The following is a 15,419-nucleotide window of genomic DNA, read 5'->3' as shown; positions in this document are numbered from 1 at the left end:
TATGCTACAATCAATTAGGTCTCAAAAAATTGAAATGTGTAAACAGACAAACACGATATTGTTTATTACCAATAATTCTTATGGCTTTCTTTTGTAGTAAAAATATTGAAAAAAGCATAAAATAGAAATATTGAAATGCAGATGCCATGTGTTATTGGCATAAAAATGTATTATTTTACTTTTATTAACACTGTATCATTCTATCATAATTTTCAACTGAAACTTTTGATTTAATTTTTTTTATCATCTCTCTCTCTTTGCTGTGTTTTTGTGTTGTACATCCCTATATTGTAACCTTCCCCAAACTCCGTAGGTGAGGTCATAAAATAAAGTCAAAGTCATCGTACTACAGCTCCACATACCGCACCATTTTTATCCATTTTAGAAACAAAACTGACAATTGTCCGTTAACATCATGGAGACAAACATTTAAGACTAAAATGGGATGATTGGAGGTTGTTGAATTTTAAGCTTTGCCAGTTCATTTTTCTGCCTGAAACTCATTGGAACATAAAAACACGACCCCATCACAAAATCATCTGAATTACAGTCGATTAGCCAGAACGTGTCTGGTATATCATTCCGAAATCAAACCATCATTTGGAATGAAGGGGAGGTGGAGGTGGACCTCGGGGAGGTGATGGTCTAGTGGTTAAGCATTGGGCTTCAGACCAGAGGATCCTTGGTTCAAACCCCAGCCTGACTGGAAAATCACTAAGGGCCCTTGGGCAAGGTCCTTAATCCCCTAGTTGTTCCTGGTGTGTAGTGAGCGCCTCGCATGCCAGCACTCTGACATTGGTGTGTGACTGTACGCGAGAATGTGAAAAAATAATTGTAAAGCACTTTGAGCGTCGGATGCAGATGGAAAAGCGCTATATAAATGCAGTCCATTTAAAGATAACATCAGACTAACTTGTATCAGGAGAAACATTTCTCGCTACTTTCTATTTATTTTTATTTTTTTATTTGCTGCAAGCTTTTCCAATACCGGTCGAATCAATGACATCCCACGCTGCAAGCCTGTGCCCCGAATGCTGTCAGCTCCCTAATGGATTAAAGCTGGTTTTCCTTTTGGCTGGAGTCACTCTTGCGATGATCTGATGTTGGGTGGAGAGCACTATTCCTGTTACTGGTAGCTAGCCTCCAGCTGTTTGATGCTGAGCGTGTCTCTGTGGCCCCTCGGCTCATCTATCACAGTAAGTGTGAATGGCAGACAGGGACAACAGAGGGACAGGGGAAGGCTGCTTAGTAATCTGAGCCAAGGCTGGTCCCTCAGTGGAGAATGGAGACCTTGTGTTCCACGGCTCCAGATGGGCAAAAACAACTACACCCACTATAACTGTCCTCATGACAGATTGGAAAACATTTTGTTGCATGCCAGCATTTTGTATTTTTTTTAAACAATTAGACTGTAACATGGTATCGATGAATTAAAAACATCTAATTTAATTGATCATACAGCATGTACAACAAAGATTTGAACAACATACAACATATGGACACAAATCCAGCTGACAAAAAGCACAGGCCTGTCTATAGTGAGGAAAACATACAAATCATAAACTGGGAGGCATTAACTGCACAGTTTGTTTGTCTCATACTCCACGTAGTTTGGTTGTTTGGCACTAAAAGCGTGCAGGGCAGTGAGTATCCTGGTCACGTCTGCGCTGGACAGTTTGAGTCTGTGACGGAGCAGACAGGCAAACAGATCCATGTGCTGAGCCCCTGGAGGCGACAGGCGGTTAACCCTGTAACGCAGCTCCACCAACTGCAGCAAGGCCGAATCCTGGGAACCCTGAGTGTATGGGTAGTCAATCTGCAGGATCAGGTCCTGGATGGCCTCGGGGTCAAAGTGCACGCTGTATCCAAACAGCTGCATGCTGTTCACTTTCATGTAGCCAATGGTGCTCGAAGGCTCCGTAGCCTCCAAGGGCTCGTAGTACACACTGTCATTCCTGTTTCCACCTATAACTCCCACCGAGTCCCTGAGCCGACTCCTCAGGTAGAAATGAACAGTCTCAAAAAAGCTCTTCCGTCTGTTTCCAAGAGTCAACGTCCAGTTATAGCAGTCCAAAGGGATGTCCAGCTTGGGCTTCTCCCAATCAGGGTAGCCGTGCTGACCTATGGGCATGGTCCAACTCTCTGAGTGACTACCTCCGAAAGGATTTACAAATAAAGACAATGCCGGCTCCAAAGTACTGTTCTTGGTGAGACAGAACTGAAGGGCCAATCCAAGAAGCACATGAACACGGCTGGACTTTACCCGGTTACTCTTGAGCGTGAGCAGCATTCTTTTCCTATAGGATGGGTCAAACCAAGTGTTTAGGCGCACATCGTTACTCACAAACACAGCATGCAGAGAGATGCGTGGGTCACGCCGCTGGAGCAGGTAGCGTAACTCCAGATCCTGCAAATCTCTGTCACTTTCCAAGCCCAAGTACGGGTCTGTAGGATCGGGTATTGCAGGTCGGCATGCTCCCTGAGTCAGACTGAAACCTGGGTTACAGCTGGAGCATCGTGTCCGGTTCTCTGTGGAACAAGAGGCACAGCGCGGGCCGTCACCCACAGTGCAGGGAATAATGCCCTGACAAGGCGGATGGCTGTAGGGGCAGGAGCAGCTCTTGCTCTCATCACTGTACACGCCAACCTGGTTGTTCTCGCAGCAGTACAAAATGGAAAGAGCGTAGTTCAGCCAGAAGTGGAGACGTCTAGAAGAAACAAAGGACATCTTAGCTTTGGATATTCACCACAAATTTGTACCACTTATGTATCTTTCTTTCTTTTCTTTATGCTTTATGACCTTGCAATGAACTTAAATGTCCAAGAAACCTCACAAAAGTCGCTGTAAACAGACAAAGCAATCAGGAAAATTAAGCTTTAACTTGGGTTAGCATGCTAAAGGATAGCCCTGTGATAGATTTGTGGCCTTTCCAGGGGTACCCTGCTTTTCACCCAATGACCACTGGGTAGCCTCCAGTCCACTGAAACCCTTGATTTGAATAAGGGGGTTTCAGAAATTAATGAATGTTGAAGGACCTTGATGGCATTTCAGAACTTTTAGCCCAAAATATCAGAATACAAGCTACTGACAACCATTTTGTAAACAATACAACTAAAGAGTTTTTCAAATCACTTAGACCCATCTTGCCTTGGTGCCTAGTTACTTGTTAAAATTAACTTGGTTATACTTGGCATGGTCTTGTGAGAGGTAATAATCATAACAATTAAATCAGAATTAGAATCAGGTTTATTCCCAAATCCGTGTTCATGTACAAGAAATTTGCTGTTGAGCAAGTGCAAAAAGAAGGGCAACAACACAAAAAAATAAAGGTAATCATGATAACAAATGAACAGGTTTTTATCCAAATTATGATATTTTGGTTTTATCTACAATTACTACACATGGATTCAGTAAAAAAAAAGAAAAGAAAAAAGAATTCATTTAATATAATTGCTTTTGTGAGCTTTTCAACATGATTAGAATGCCCCTGAATGTGAAATTGTTAGGTCAAGTTTCTATGGCAACAGTAAAGACATCACTGTCAAATCGCAGATGAAGCACTTCAAGGCACCTCACTTTGCACTTTCAATTTTTAATAAATGTCAACATATGTTTTAGATGAAACCCTCAACACTCTTGGTATTTGCTGAGATGGATAACCCCTCACAAGACTGATTCAAATTTCAGCAACTTCAACTTAATAACAGACAAGATTGAATTGTAAGTGAATACACTGACAAAAGTGCATCTAAACTTTTATGTCTATGGTTACTTACCTGCAATATAACGAGTATGTTACCCCTGCATTTTGGATTAATATTGAAATGCTGCATATGCTTCTTTAAGGGGGGGGCAACCTAATGTAGGTTACCAGGCATCCTAAAAAGCAGACATTTACATTTGTAGCTAAAAGTACCCTATAGACATGAATGTTATGGACCCTAAAAACACCCATTTTTATTTCTCCAAGAATCAAGCTGTTTCTGTGCCCACTGCATTAAATGGAAAAGAGTTGCTGTTTGCCACAACCGCTGTCTTTTTAGTGAAGGGGTGGTGCTCTGTCTCTCTCTCTCACCAAGTGTGTGATAATATCACACAAAGCATAAAGTTAGCAGGTCCATCTCTGAGCTAACAGTAGTAAAGATATGGACAAAAACAAGCCTTTAAAGACATTTTTAACAGTAGAATCATTTCGACATAAAAAGCATAAAATTGTTTAACACTGAAGATGTTCAGATGGGAAGCCCAACCACACTTCTCTAAACAGTTGTTTAATTTTTGTTAAGACCATGACCTGCTTAAAGGCCCCTTCACACATAGTGCGAATTTGGTCGATTTGCGCATGAAGTGCGCATGAAGCAGGAATCATGTGCAAAACATTTAAAATTGCAGGTGCCTCGCACACGTGTTGCTACAACTATTTGCACACACCAGTGGCAATGTGCGCTGTGCGAGTCCATGTAGCCCTCTCGCGGCAGGTGTCGGCCAAATTCCAGGTGACACGCACGAACATCTAACACCACTCGCATGGTACTTAGAAAATGTGTGTCCATTTGCAGCATTAACACGACAACAGTCAGCAGACAATCACTGTCATGCTGGCAGTGAAATTTGTCTAAGTGCCCCATGAGTGTGGCTTTGGTGTGTGCGCTGAACTGACAGGAGGTGTGGCCACCGACAGAAGCGGCTGTGGAGGTCTGTCATTCTGGACATCCCAGGTGGACAACACATACTGTGTTTGGACAGAGATTGACTTACAACTGCCCAGTGTGACACGCGTGTGTCTGCTTGCTGTCATTGCGTGGACATACATAAAAACATATGTCGCTGTGGCAACGAGTTGCAGCGAGCGTGCATGCGCATGCTGCAGCCCATTGACAGGCTGCCCCAGGTTGAAATGCACTGTCAAATCATAACACACAGCAGGCGAGCTATCTGTCACATCACCCACATGAGCTCTGTTCCACATGACGCGGTGCCAGTCCTGTGGCGCGCCCAAAGGACACATGCGCGGGCCAGCTGGGCATCCAGCAGCAGATGTGGACATGATGAGATGAGTGAACTGCTTCTCCATGTTATTTCATGACTGTACGTCTGTGACCATGGGTCATCTACACAGGAACAGACAGATCATATTTGTATTGCTCGCTTGATAAGAGGGATTCAGTCTAATGCAGTGTTTTTATATGGTGTGTGATTTTTTTTTTAATACGTCCATGTCCTTCCTGATATCAGGCAATTTCCTGCACCTTTCACAGCAATGGTAGCTCAGTGGTAAAGTTTCTGACTGCCAACCAGAGCTTTTGGAAAGCAGGGTTCGAATCCGGTGGGTGACATGTATTTTTTTATTTTCACAGCAGCAGTGTGATGTTGTTACACATCACGCAGCTGCTGGCACTGTGTTCCCGCATGCAACCGTTGCACCGGCATTGTGCAACCGTTGCACAGCTGCTTGTTGGCGCGATGTTTTGTGGTGCGCTCATACAAGCTGTTCCGACGGGAGTTACCCTGAGTTGTACATATTCGCACTATGTGTGAAGGGGCCCTAAACCAAGAGAATGTCATCAAAATAATTTTATTGATTGAATATTCTTTTTGGAGCAAAGTTCGGTTGATATGATTCAATAAAAAGAGTCAAAACAAAAAACACAGAGCCACCTTCCCAAAATGCACAGCCACTCATTCCGACTATTGTTTTCGACTTCTTTCCATCACAACATCCTGTAAACAGAGTTTTAAAATGTGATTAAAACCATTTCTGTTTAATTAAAGAAAAAGAAGGCCATTATTGTATTGTGGGACATATTGGTTCAGTGGAACATGGAAATTAAAAACTGAAATATAGCAGCAGTAAACGGCTGAATTTTCTTTTATATGAGCAGAAGGGGTGTGATAAAGAAGTGTAATTGGAAGACGGACTGAGGCGACAAAGCCCACATGCGACCAGTAAACTGATAGATTGTATCATTTGGTTAAATTCATTTCCAGAAAGAGCTGTGAAAACAGAGTGTTCATGAGAGAGACATAAACTGGACTGAAACCGTGGCCAAAATGCCCTCTGATCGGCATCTGGAACAGGAGGTCCGGATGGGAGTGCTGCTGAAGCAGCAGCTATAACCATAAAAAAATACAAGATATAACCAGATAAGTAGGCATGTGTTACTTCCACACAACTGGCTGCTGCCCTCTCTCCCGCTGCCTGGTGCATAAATCACTTTCATAATTAGAAGTTTTTGGGGGAGCACCTTGGGTTAACAGGCTACAGTATAAATATTCTACCCTCTTGTTCTTGCCTCACGCCTTACCTCGGTCTCAGCAGGACTATTTTCGGCAGTTTCTTGCACCTCTTGCTGAGGCTGAAGAGCTTGTTAGCGGTGTGGCGCGCTTTGGCGAGGAGCTGGCTGCTGGTGGTATCCAGCTGCTTGTAACGCTGGAGCAAGTTGGCATCTGTCCTCCACAAGTGTTCCACAACAGATGTGTTTACAGCATAATGGGCTGGCAGGTTCCCAACAAAGCTTTGGAACTCCTCTGGTAGGAAGACGAAGATGAATCAGTCAAATCTGCTTGTGGTTAGAAGGCGCAACATAACATCTTAAAAAAGGAAGCAAAAAACTGTCCATCTCCTAGAACGGCAAATAAATCAAGAGGAGATGGATATGAAAGACGCTTTTTCTGTTGTAACTGGTTTTGATTGCTGTTCTAATCAGGACATTGAGAAATAAGCACTTTTCAGTTTGTTTCTGAAAATTGATTTATGTTAATCACTACCTCATGTCAGTAAAATGTCAACCAAGACGGACTAGTATCTAATTACACATAACTGACAACAGGCAAAATTGCTGCAATCACGTCTATTAAACAACACAAAACCAGGTTCAAAGATTTACAGTGGTTTGACAGATGAGACATAATTTTCAGACGTGTCTCATCAAAACATGACAAAAACATGAAGTATGGCAGTGCGATCTCACGATTCATGTCAACACGGTGTGCATCCAGTCAATACACAGCACAGCTTCAGCATGAATGACATAATGAGTCCATTCAAACTTCAGTCAGATGACTGAATAATAACAGCCACACTTTGGACCTTGTTTTCTGAGCTATAACAAACATATAGCTCATAGCACCAACACAAATGGGCATGTTTAACTTCACATCACTATTTAAGCTGTGTGCAATCTGAGTGCAAACTAGGATGCAGTTTTTTAGGGTGTTGTACTCAGTTTACTTATAGGCACTTAATTAAATATGGAATGATATATGCATAATATAAAAATAAGCCAATCACACTGTCTCCTGTCAATCCCATTAAGATACAAGTGTGCCAGGTGCTGGTGCATTGCTCTTGAAATGGTGAACACTAAAGTGAGAGGTTTTCTGGCAAGAACATAAATCAATATACACAACACACCAAACAAAAGCGATTCATTCATTCATTTTCTGCCACTTATTCAGATCTGGGTTGCGGTGGTAGAAAATTAATTCAATTTCAATTTATTAATTTATATAGCCCCATCTCATGACAGAGTCACGCCAAGGCGCTTCACATAACACACAAAAGAAAATGAATGATTACATTAATTTAGCTGACACTTTTATCCAAAGTGATTTATAAGTGAGGAATCACAATCAAGCCACAGGTCGAAGGGGCACTTTAGCATAAGCATACATACTTTTTCACAGTTAAAAGGACAATTCAGCACAATGATAAATATATCTTTACATACACATACAAACCCCTGAGTGATAGTGGTGGTTAGATAGTAATGGAATGACAAACATCCTTGCCCCCCTGCTCAGTGGGCCATGAACAGGCTGACATCAATGGATGGAATGGTGCTGCATCTGAGGTTCTGTATCAGACCATCGTGGTAAAGAGAGAGCTGAGCCACAAAGCGAGGCTCTTGAGATACCAGTCAGTTTATATGTGGATTAATCCTCTGGGGTCCGAGGGCATTTTTTGAACAGTTCACTCACCTGGCATAAATGTTTTATTATGGCTGTTAACAGCTCTCCCTGCATCCCACAATCAAGCTTTATGTCTTTTTTTTTCAGGACAACCTGTGCTTTCATAATATATGCTTTTGTTGTGTTTTATAAGTGTAATAAAGGTTTACAATCAGAAATAAGAAAGGAAAAAAATAAAGTGAAAAATAATTTTCCACTCACATTTATTCAAAACACACAGCAAACTATAATAAACTGTTTTGACACTTTATAAAGGTAATTTGAGGTTGTGTGTAAAAGACTGTACAACAAAAAGGTTCAAATAATAAACACAAATGAACATTTTGAACAATATATACAAAATGGTCTATGCGTTTTGTTTGTCTCATCTCAAAGCAATTTCTGTCTGCTATTACACAAAGATTACATCATAAACTTCTACGAGGTCTGTCAATAAAGTATCGTACCTTTTTATTTTTTTCAAAAACTATATGGATTTCATTCATATATTTTTATGTCAGACAAGCTTGAACCCTCGTGCGCATGCGTGAGTTTTTCCACGCCTGGCAGTGACGTCATTCGCCTGTGAGCACGCCTTGTGGAAGGAGTGGTCCCGCCCCTTTGTCGTATTTTCATTGTCTGGAAATGCTGGAATGATTTGGATTTTTCCATCAGAATCTTTTCAGAAGCTGTTAGAGACTGGCACCTGGAAACCATTTGAAAAATTTATCTGGCTTTTGGTGAAAATTTTACGGGCTTCACAGAGAATATGGACTGTTACTACAGCTTTAAGGACGGCTTTAAGGATGCTCGGTGCACCGTGTTCCGAGCTGCGACGATGAGGCAGAAAACGCCAGATCATTTCTAAGCTGATGGCTCTGTGGATACGAGACCGTCATGTGCACTTTCTCTGGTTATCACAAGAGCTGGACATCAGCCATTTTCTGGCAGATTTCACTTTTAACAAGAGATTTTGTCATGGAAAGCCACGCGGTGGCTTTGTGCATAACGACCGATTCACTGTTTGAGTGAGACAAAGGAACACCTCCGTTTCGGCGTGTCATGGGACAAGTTAGGACATGCCTATCTCGGCTTTCAATGCTTACCAGTCCAGTAAGTATCAGAGAAATTGTGGAGAGCTGGGCATGTCCTAACTTGTCCCATGACATGCCGAAACAGAGGTGTTCTTTGTCTCGCTCAAACAGCAAATCGGTCATTATGCATGAAGCCTCCGCGCGGCTTTCCATGACAAAATCTCTTGTTAAAAGTGAAATCTGCCAGAAAATGGCTGATGTCCAGCTCTTGTGATAACCAGAGAAAGTGCACACAATGGTCTCGTATCCACAGAGCCATCAGCTTAGAAATGATCTGGCGTTTTCTGCCTTGTCATTGCAGCTCGGAGCGCAGCGCGCCATGTGCCATTGTGGGCAGTCCTTAAAGCTGTAGTAACAGTCCTCTGTGAAGCCCGTAACATTTTCACTGAAAAACAACCGAATCTTCGAAATGGTTTCCAGCTGGTTGTGTGGCAGAGCTCCTGAAAAAAATTTCATGGAACAAAGCGGCAGTAGCTCAGCTGTTTGCTGAGAATGAAAATCCGATGAGGGGGCGGGACCACTCCTTCCACAAGTCGTGCTTTGTTGAAAAAAATAAAAAGGTACAATACTTTATTGACAGACCTCATACTTCTACTGTGTTTTGGACTGTTCTGCTGCTCCTAAAGCAGCTTTCATTCACACTTTGGCCCACTTTGGCTCCTTACAGTATGAGGAGCGGCCCTCCCCCTCACTCCATTGATATGGTAAACAGTGCTTTATGCCGAGAAACCAATAGAGTTATCCAGTAACATTCACATGCAAACTAGTGGAGAAATCCTGATAGTTACACACTCTTTGTTTGAGCACATGAGATTATCATCAGAGGCCTTCTGTCTGCTAACTTTCACTGATCGCTGTGCGTAATGGTGCAGGGCGCATTTGAATAATATGTACTCATTGGAGCACCCAGGGGGCTATTCTAACGGGCCAACTAGTAACATGTCACTCCTGAAAACGATCTTTGGCTTTTCACGTGAGGTAAAGCTGCCCTACGATTGGATTTTGGAAAACCATGTGACGGTGAACCAATTCCGATTGGACACTCACATTGCGTACATCAACACACAGCTTCTATGAGGAGTACAAACATGGCCAATGGCTGGATCGAAGGTCTGCGGAGTTAACTTTTCAGTAAAAAAAAGTAAGTTTCTATCTCATATCATTAAAAAGTTATTTATAATTTAGTAAAGCTTGGTCTTAGCCATCATATACGATGGTGTCGGCCCCAGAGGGTTAATCATTTTCTCTTTGAGTTGGCTGTTGAAAATGCCTCTAATCACTTCGGGAATCCCAGCGGATTGTCTGAACAAGGTGGAGAAAGCATTGGAGCCGTCTAAAAAGGTAATTATTTGTCATGTTTATATTGTAATTGCTTGGTAAAACAGTTGCATGTTCTTTCATTCTTATGTGCAGCTGTAAAAGTATGTTTTTGATAGATTATGATAGTGATACGGTGTGCTGATGCAATCACTTGCACTCACACGCAGTGTTTTTGAATTGTTTGCGTAATGTTCACATGAAGTTCACATAATTAATGCATGATGGAGATTTTGAACATTTCAAAATTTTCATTGCGTACTTGACAAAGCTGCGCACAGTTTACAATGGTTTACAACGAGTCTGAGAAGAGTTTACTCTCGTGCACGGCAGAGTGGGGGCAAGTGTGTGGATCAAAGTCATGCAAGTGTCAGGGCACATTATGCCTCTATCCTCACCTATGGTCATAAGCTTTGGTAAGTGACTGAAAGAAAATATCACCGGTGCAAGTGCCAGAAATGAGTTGCCTCCATACGCCATTTGGTTTTACACTCAAGGAGAGGGTGACAAGTATGAATATCCAGGAGACACTTGAGGTAGAGTTGCTGCCTCTTTGTACCAAAAGGAGCCAGCAGAGGTGGTTTGGGTATTTGACGAGGATGACTTCCTATGGAGGTCTTTCAGACATGTTCAATTGGAAGGTGGTCCAGAGGAAGACACATGGTATGTTTGAGGGATTACATCCCCCACCTTGATTTGAACTGATCCCCCAGGAAGAGTTAGAGGGGTTGGCCAGGGATAGGGAAGTAAAATGAGCTGTTTAGTTTGTTGCCACCCTGACTGGGAAAAGAGATGCAGACAGCAAAAAAATCCTGTCTCATTACTGCAAAAGCTAGAAGCTATGCCAAGTGTAGTGAATAATGAGAAACTTGGACTAATGACTTAACGTATTGAAGGATAAGGATCTCAGGATATTCCACACTGCAGCTCCCATGAGAGTAAGAAAAAAACTGTTCATTCTGATTCAACGTGAAGATTCTGTGCACTCTTCACTTTGAAGCAAGCATGCAGTGATTTTTTTCTTTTACTGTTAAGGCTGGAGTGCGTGATTTGTGTTCCTCATGTAATGTACGAGTAACTTGTATTTGTTTCAAACCTCAGGTTGTTACACATTGAAATAATGTATTATCAACGTTTTTGCTTCAAATGCACTTAAAGCTCCCCTCTGAAAATTTAATGTCCCTTGTTCATCCACCCAAACTCCAGACTGCTCCTGCTGTGGCCAACCCAGGATGGAAAAAACACACCACATTGAAACAAACCAAATTTATTATTTTTAAATTTTTCTATTAGCTTTAATTTCATTTCATTGTTAATGTTGGATTTCAAGTTAGTTTTATTGTAGTATGGTAAACTAATGTGCATGTCTGCGCATGGAATATGTATGTTGCATAGTGAACCCACAGGAATATTGTCTTTTTTAATAATAGAAAAAGTCTGCACTGTGCTTTTGACCAAGTTTTTGATGCTCAATGGTGCAATCTCTTTCTGCTGCCACACAAAAGTAATCCACCAACACTCCATGTGATCATCCCTCACCAACAGACACACAGATGAACAGTGGGCATTTGAAATAAATATGCTTGGCATGAAAACTACAACTGCATTAGTTGGTTGCTGCCAATGACATTTGTGCTGTGCTGTGCAGTGCTTTGTGCTGTGTGCGAGATTTAGCCCTTTGAGGCATATAAGCAAGTTGTACACTTCTTGAACTCTAAATGGAAATGACCACAGAAATGATTGCAATTCACACTTAACCACTATGGATATGCAAATACAAAAACAATCTACAACCACAACAATGCTGGGTGCTTCACTTTACATATTATGGTGGAAAATGAATTAAGGTGTCTTTCCCTTTCTCCCCAACCCCTTTTTTCCAAGCAGCACCATTGCACAGGGATTTAATCAAATACTGGATTGTGTTGCTGTTGAATGTCTGTGCAGAGAAAAGGCATAGAGTTCTACAAGTGTGGAAGAGTGCAATAGACACTTAAGCCTGGGTCCCACCGAATAATAAGCCATGAATAATGAGCCACGCATGGGTGTGTCAGCGATTATTCGAAGAATGACCCACGTTTTCATCTATCATGTACCCGCTATGAAGGTGCCTCTATGCGCCTCTCTGTACCCTGCATGTGCCACGTAGCAGCCTCTAGTGAGCCATGACCGACCTGTCATTAGAGCCTCAAATGGCTGCATCAGCCACACTAAGCCACGTATCACCATTCTAGCGCCATGATAACGCAATGTTGGTGCACATTTAGGCATGGGTTTAGTCCAAACATCCGTCCTTCCCACACCTGGTCCCTTTAAAGTGTGGGTTTTCAATTCACAGATTCACAGCAGCATTTAAAGATGTCACATTTTTTAAATGCAGTCCAAAAATAGACGCTCCAGTACAGTCCCGCGATTGTGTGCTGTGCGCCAGGCTGCTGTCCACCTGTAACGCACCAGACCAGCTAGAATCGAAACAAGGGTTCCTGGACAGCTGCCTCTGTGCTCCTCGCTGGCTCCGCGGCTCACTGGCTTCATTTCTTCTGCAGCTTTAAACACATACACCGTGATCCCACTTTTAACTTTATGTTTGTCTGTTTATTTCTGCAAAATTTCTCTTTTGCGCGCGCGCGCTGCTGTCCATTCATGGACAGCCGCCTCTGTACTCCTTCTCACTCTTCTTACTTACCCACGGCTCACTGAGGTGATTTGCTATCAGGAATGAGGCTGCATTTATTTGTACATGCAGTTTTGCATTCTGTAATATACCCGATTGGAGACGTCACATAAGATAAAATCTCACATTTTGTCCTTGCTTGTGAAAACCTCCTCTCAAATAGTTTGTCCAAAAAATAAAGCAAACAATAACAAAAACACATTAAACTGTAATTTTGTAATCAAACCATTCCTACAGTGTATGACTTGCTCAGTAAATTGTAGCTCAGTAAATTGTTTATATAGCCTCAAATTTGGAGTGGAATTATTCTCAACATACAAAAGCTATTTCTTCTGCATTAAGCCACCATAATTTTGTCAAATTAAGCTTTTCAATTTCAATTTGTTATGTGGAGAATCAAAACTTTTAGTGCAGCAGATAACTGAATATTTACAGAGGAATCCTTCAAATCTGGAAAGAAGCACCAAAGTTGGCACAAATACTCCTTAGATATTACTCTTTTGAAAAAACTGAGTAGCCACTTGAATTTTCAGTAGGCGGCCAGGTAGGGGTCAATTGAAGAATTACACAGGGGTCAAAATTTAAAAATGTTTCAATCATATTGAAAGCTATACCACATTATTTGTCTGATCACAGCGATACCAAAAAGCTATAGTTTGGACTATCTATGACTGAACGTTATGGAGTTATGGGGTAAAAACAGCAAGAATGGTAACAAAGGTCAGCATTAGTTGGTACAGGGGTCAGATGTTAAAGTTGCTCTAAATATTGTAAAATGTGATGCAAATTATTGGTTGAGTTAATAGGGTTTTAAAAAGGAATAGTTTGCACTATGTGGCATGCTTAGTTATCATGTTACAGGGTAACATATGTCACGTCATAGAATCCAATGGACGTCGACATTGCTCTACCTTTACTTTGCAGACCAAGCATTCAACACAGTCAAAACTATTTCATTTATTAATCCTATTAGTTCAACCAATAATCTGCACCACTTTTTACCAAAATTGGAGCAACTTTAACTTCTAACCCCTGTACAAACTGAAATTGACCTTTGTCACCATTCTTGTTTTTACCCCATAACTCCATAACATTCAGTCATAGATAGTCCAAACTATACCTTTTTGGTATCGATGTGATCAGACAAATAATGTGGTATAGCTTTCAATATGATTGGAGCATTTTTAAATTTTGACCCCTGTGTAATTCTTCAATTGACCCCTACCTGGCCGCCTACTGAAAATTCAAGTGGCTACTCAGTTTTTTTCAAAAGAGTAATGTCTAAGGAGTATTTGTGCCAACTTTGGTGCTTCTTTCCAGAAATGAACAATTGTTACAGTTATCTGCTCCACTATTTTCCACATTGGGGTGGAGGCAATTTATAGTGGGTGGTAAAGTGACATAGACAGCAGTAGGTAAATGAGGATTTTTTGCATGTTAATGGCTGTAAATGAAAAATGAAATTCAATCAACCATTTGCAGGTATGCGCCTTGTGCTTTGTTACATATGAACTCTGCCACATAACTGAATGTGTTCACAAACGTGCAATTAAAAAAAGCAGTCCTATTTCAAAGATTTAATTATTGTTCCACTCACAGTATTTAAGCAGATTGGTTAATAATTATCTTGCATTCTGCCGGTGGAACACACACACAGGCAACTGTGCAAGCAGAACATGCACAGACAGTTGTGCATTCCACCAATGCGCACAGCTGTCTGTGTGTGGTCTGTTGATGAAATGCACACAGACAGCTGTGCATCATTCCACACAGACTCTGAGATGTACATGTATGTGTTCATTTGTGTGACACAGCATAACAATAATAACTGATAATAACAATAATAGTAATAATAATAATAATAATAATAACAATAACAATAACAATAATTGATTCATCTTCAACCACTTATTCCAATTAAGGGTCACCAGGGGATGGAGCCTATCCCAGCAGTCATAGGGCATTAGGTGGGGTACACCCTGGACAGGATGCCAGTCTGTCACAGTACAGCATAACTTATCAATATTAGAAGCTACGAGTTGCACCAAAATGTACTGTCGTCCACGTGTTATGCATGGAGAAATTTATTCGTAAAGAAACAAGCACAAAGTAAACAGTTTACTCTTTAAATATGTCCAACAATTACAATGATTTTTTTTTTAATTCTGTGGTAGTAACCCTGAATTTTAACGCAATGCCCAGGTTGAGATGCCGTTTAACGACTTGCCCAGCCAATGTCGCAACAGTCAACAACGAATTCAATGGACCGCCGAAGACGAAGTGAGGATCATAATAACAATAATCATTTACACTTTATTAATTACCTCAGGGGAATTTTGTCTCTGCGTTTAACCCATATTATTCAGAGACATTTTTTGAAACA

General features: G+C 41.4%; 1 protein-coding gene across 1 annotated transcript in view; it reads right to left on the bottom strand.

The window, feature by feature from the left end:
- Positions 1-1,424: 1,424 nt before the first annotated feature.
- LOC117521657 (BMP/retinoic acid-inducible neural-specific protein 3-like) overlaps positions 1,425-15,419 on the bottom strand; it is a 153,081-nt gene continuing 139,086 nt past the window's right edge. Inside the window, exons 7-8 of the mRNA XM_034182978.1 lie at positions 6,307-6,529; positions 1,425-2,708 (exon numbers count right to left, since the gene is read on the bottom strand). Of these exons, the coding sequence (XP_034038869.1) occupies positions 1,574-2,708; positions 6,307-6,529 (1,358 nt within the window). The 3' untranslated portion in view covers positions 1,425-1,573. The remainder of the gene's footprint in view (positions 2,709-6,306; positions 6,530-15,419) is intronic.

The sequence above is a fragment of the Thalassophryne amazonica genome, chromosome 12 (genome assembly GCF_902500255.1).
Source record: "Thalassophryne amazonica chromosome 12, fThaAma1.1, whole genome shotgun sequence".
NCBI classification, from domain to species: Eukaryota; Metazoa; Chordata; class Actinopteri; order Batrachoidiformes; family Batrachoididae; genus Thalassophryne; species Thalassophryne amazonica.
This window is presented reverse-complemented; position numbering and strand designations above follow the sequence as displayed.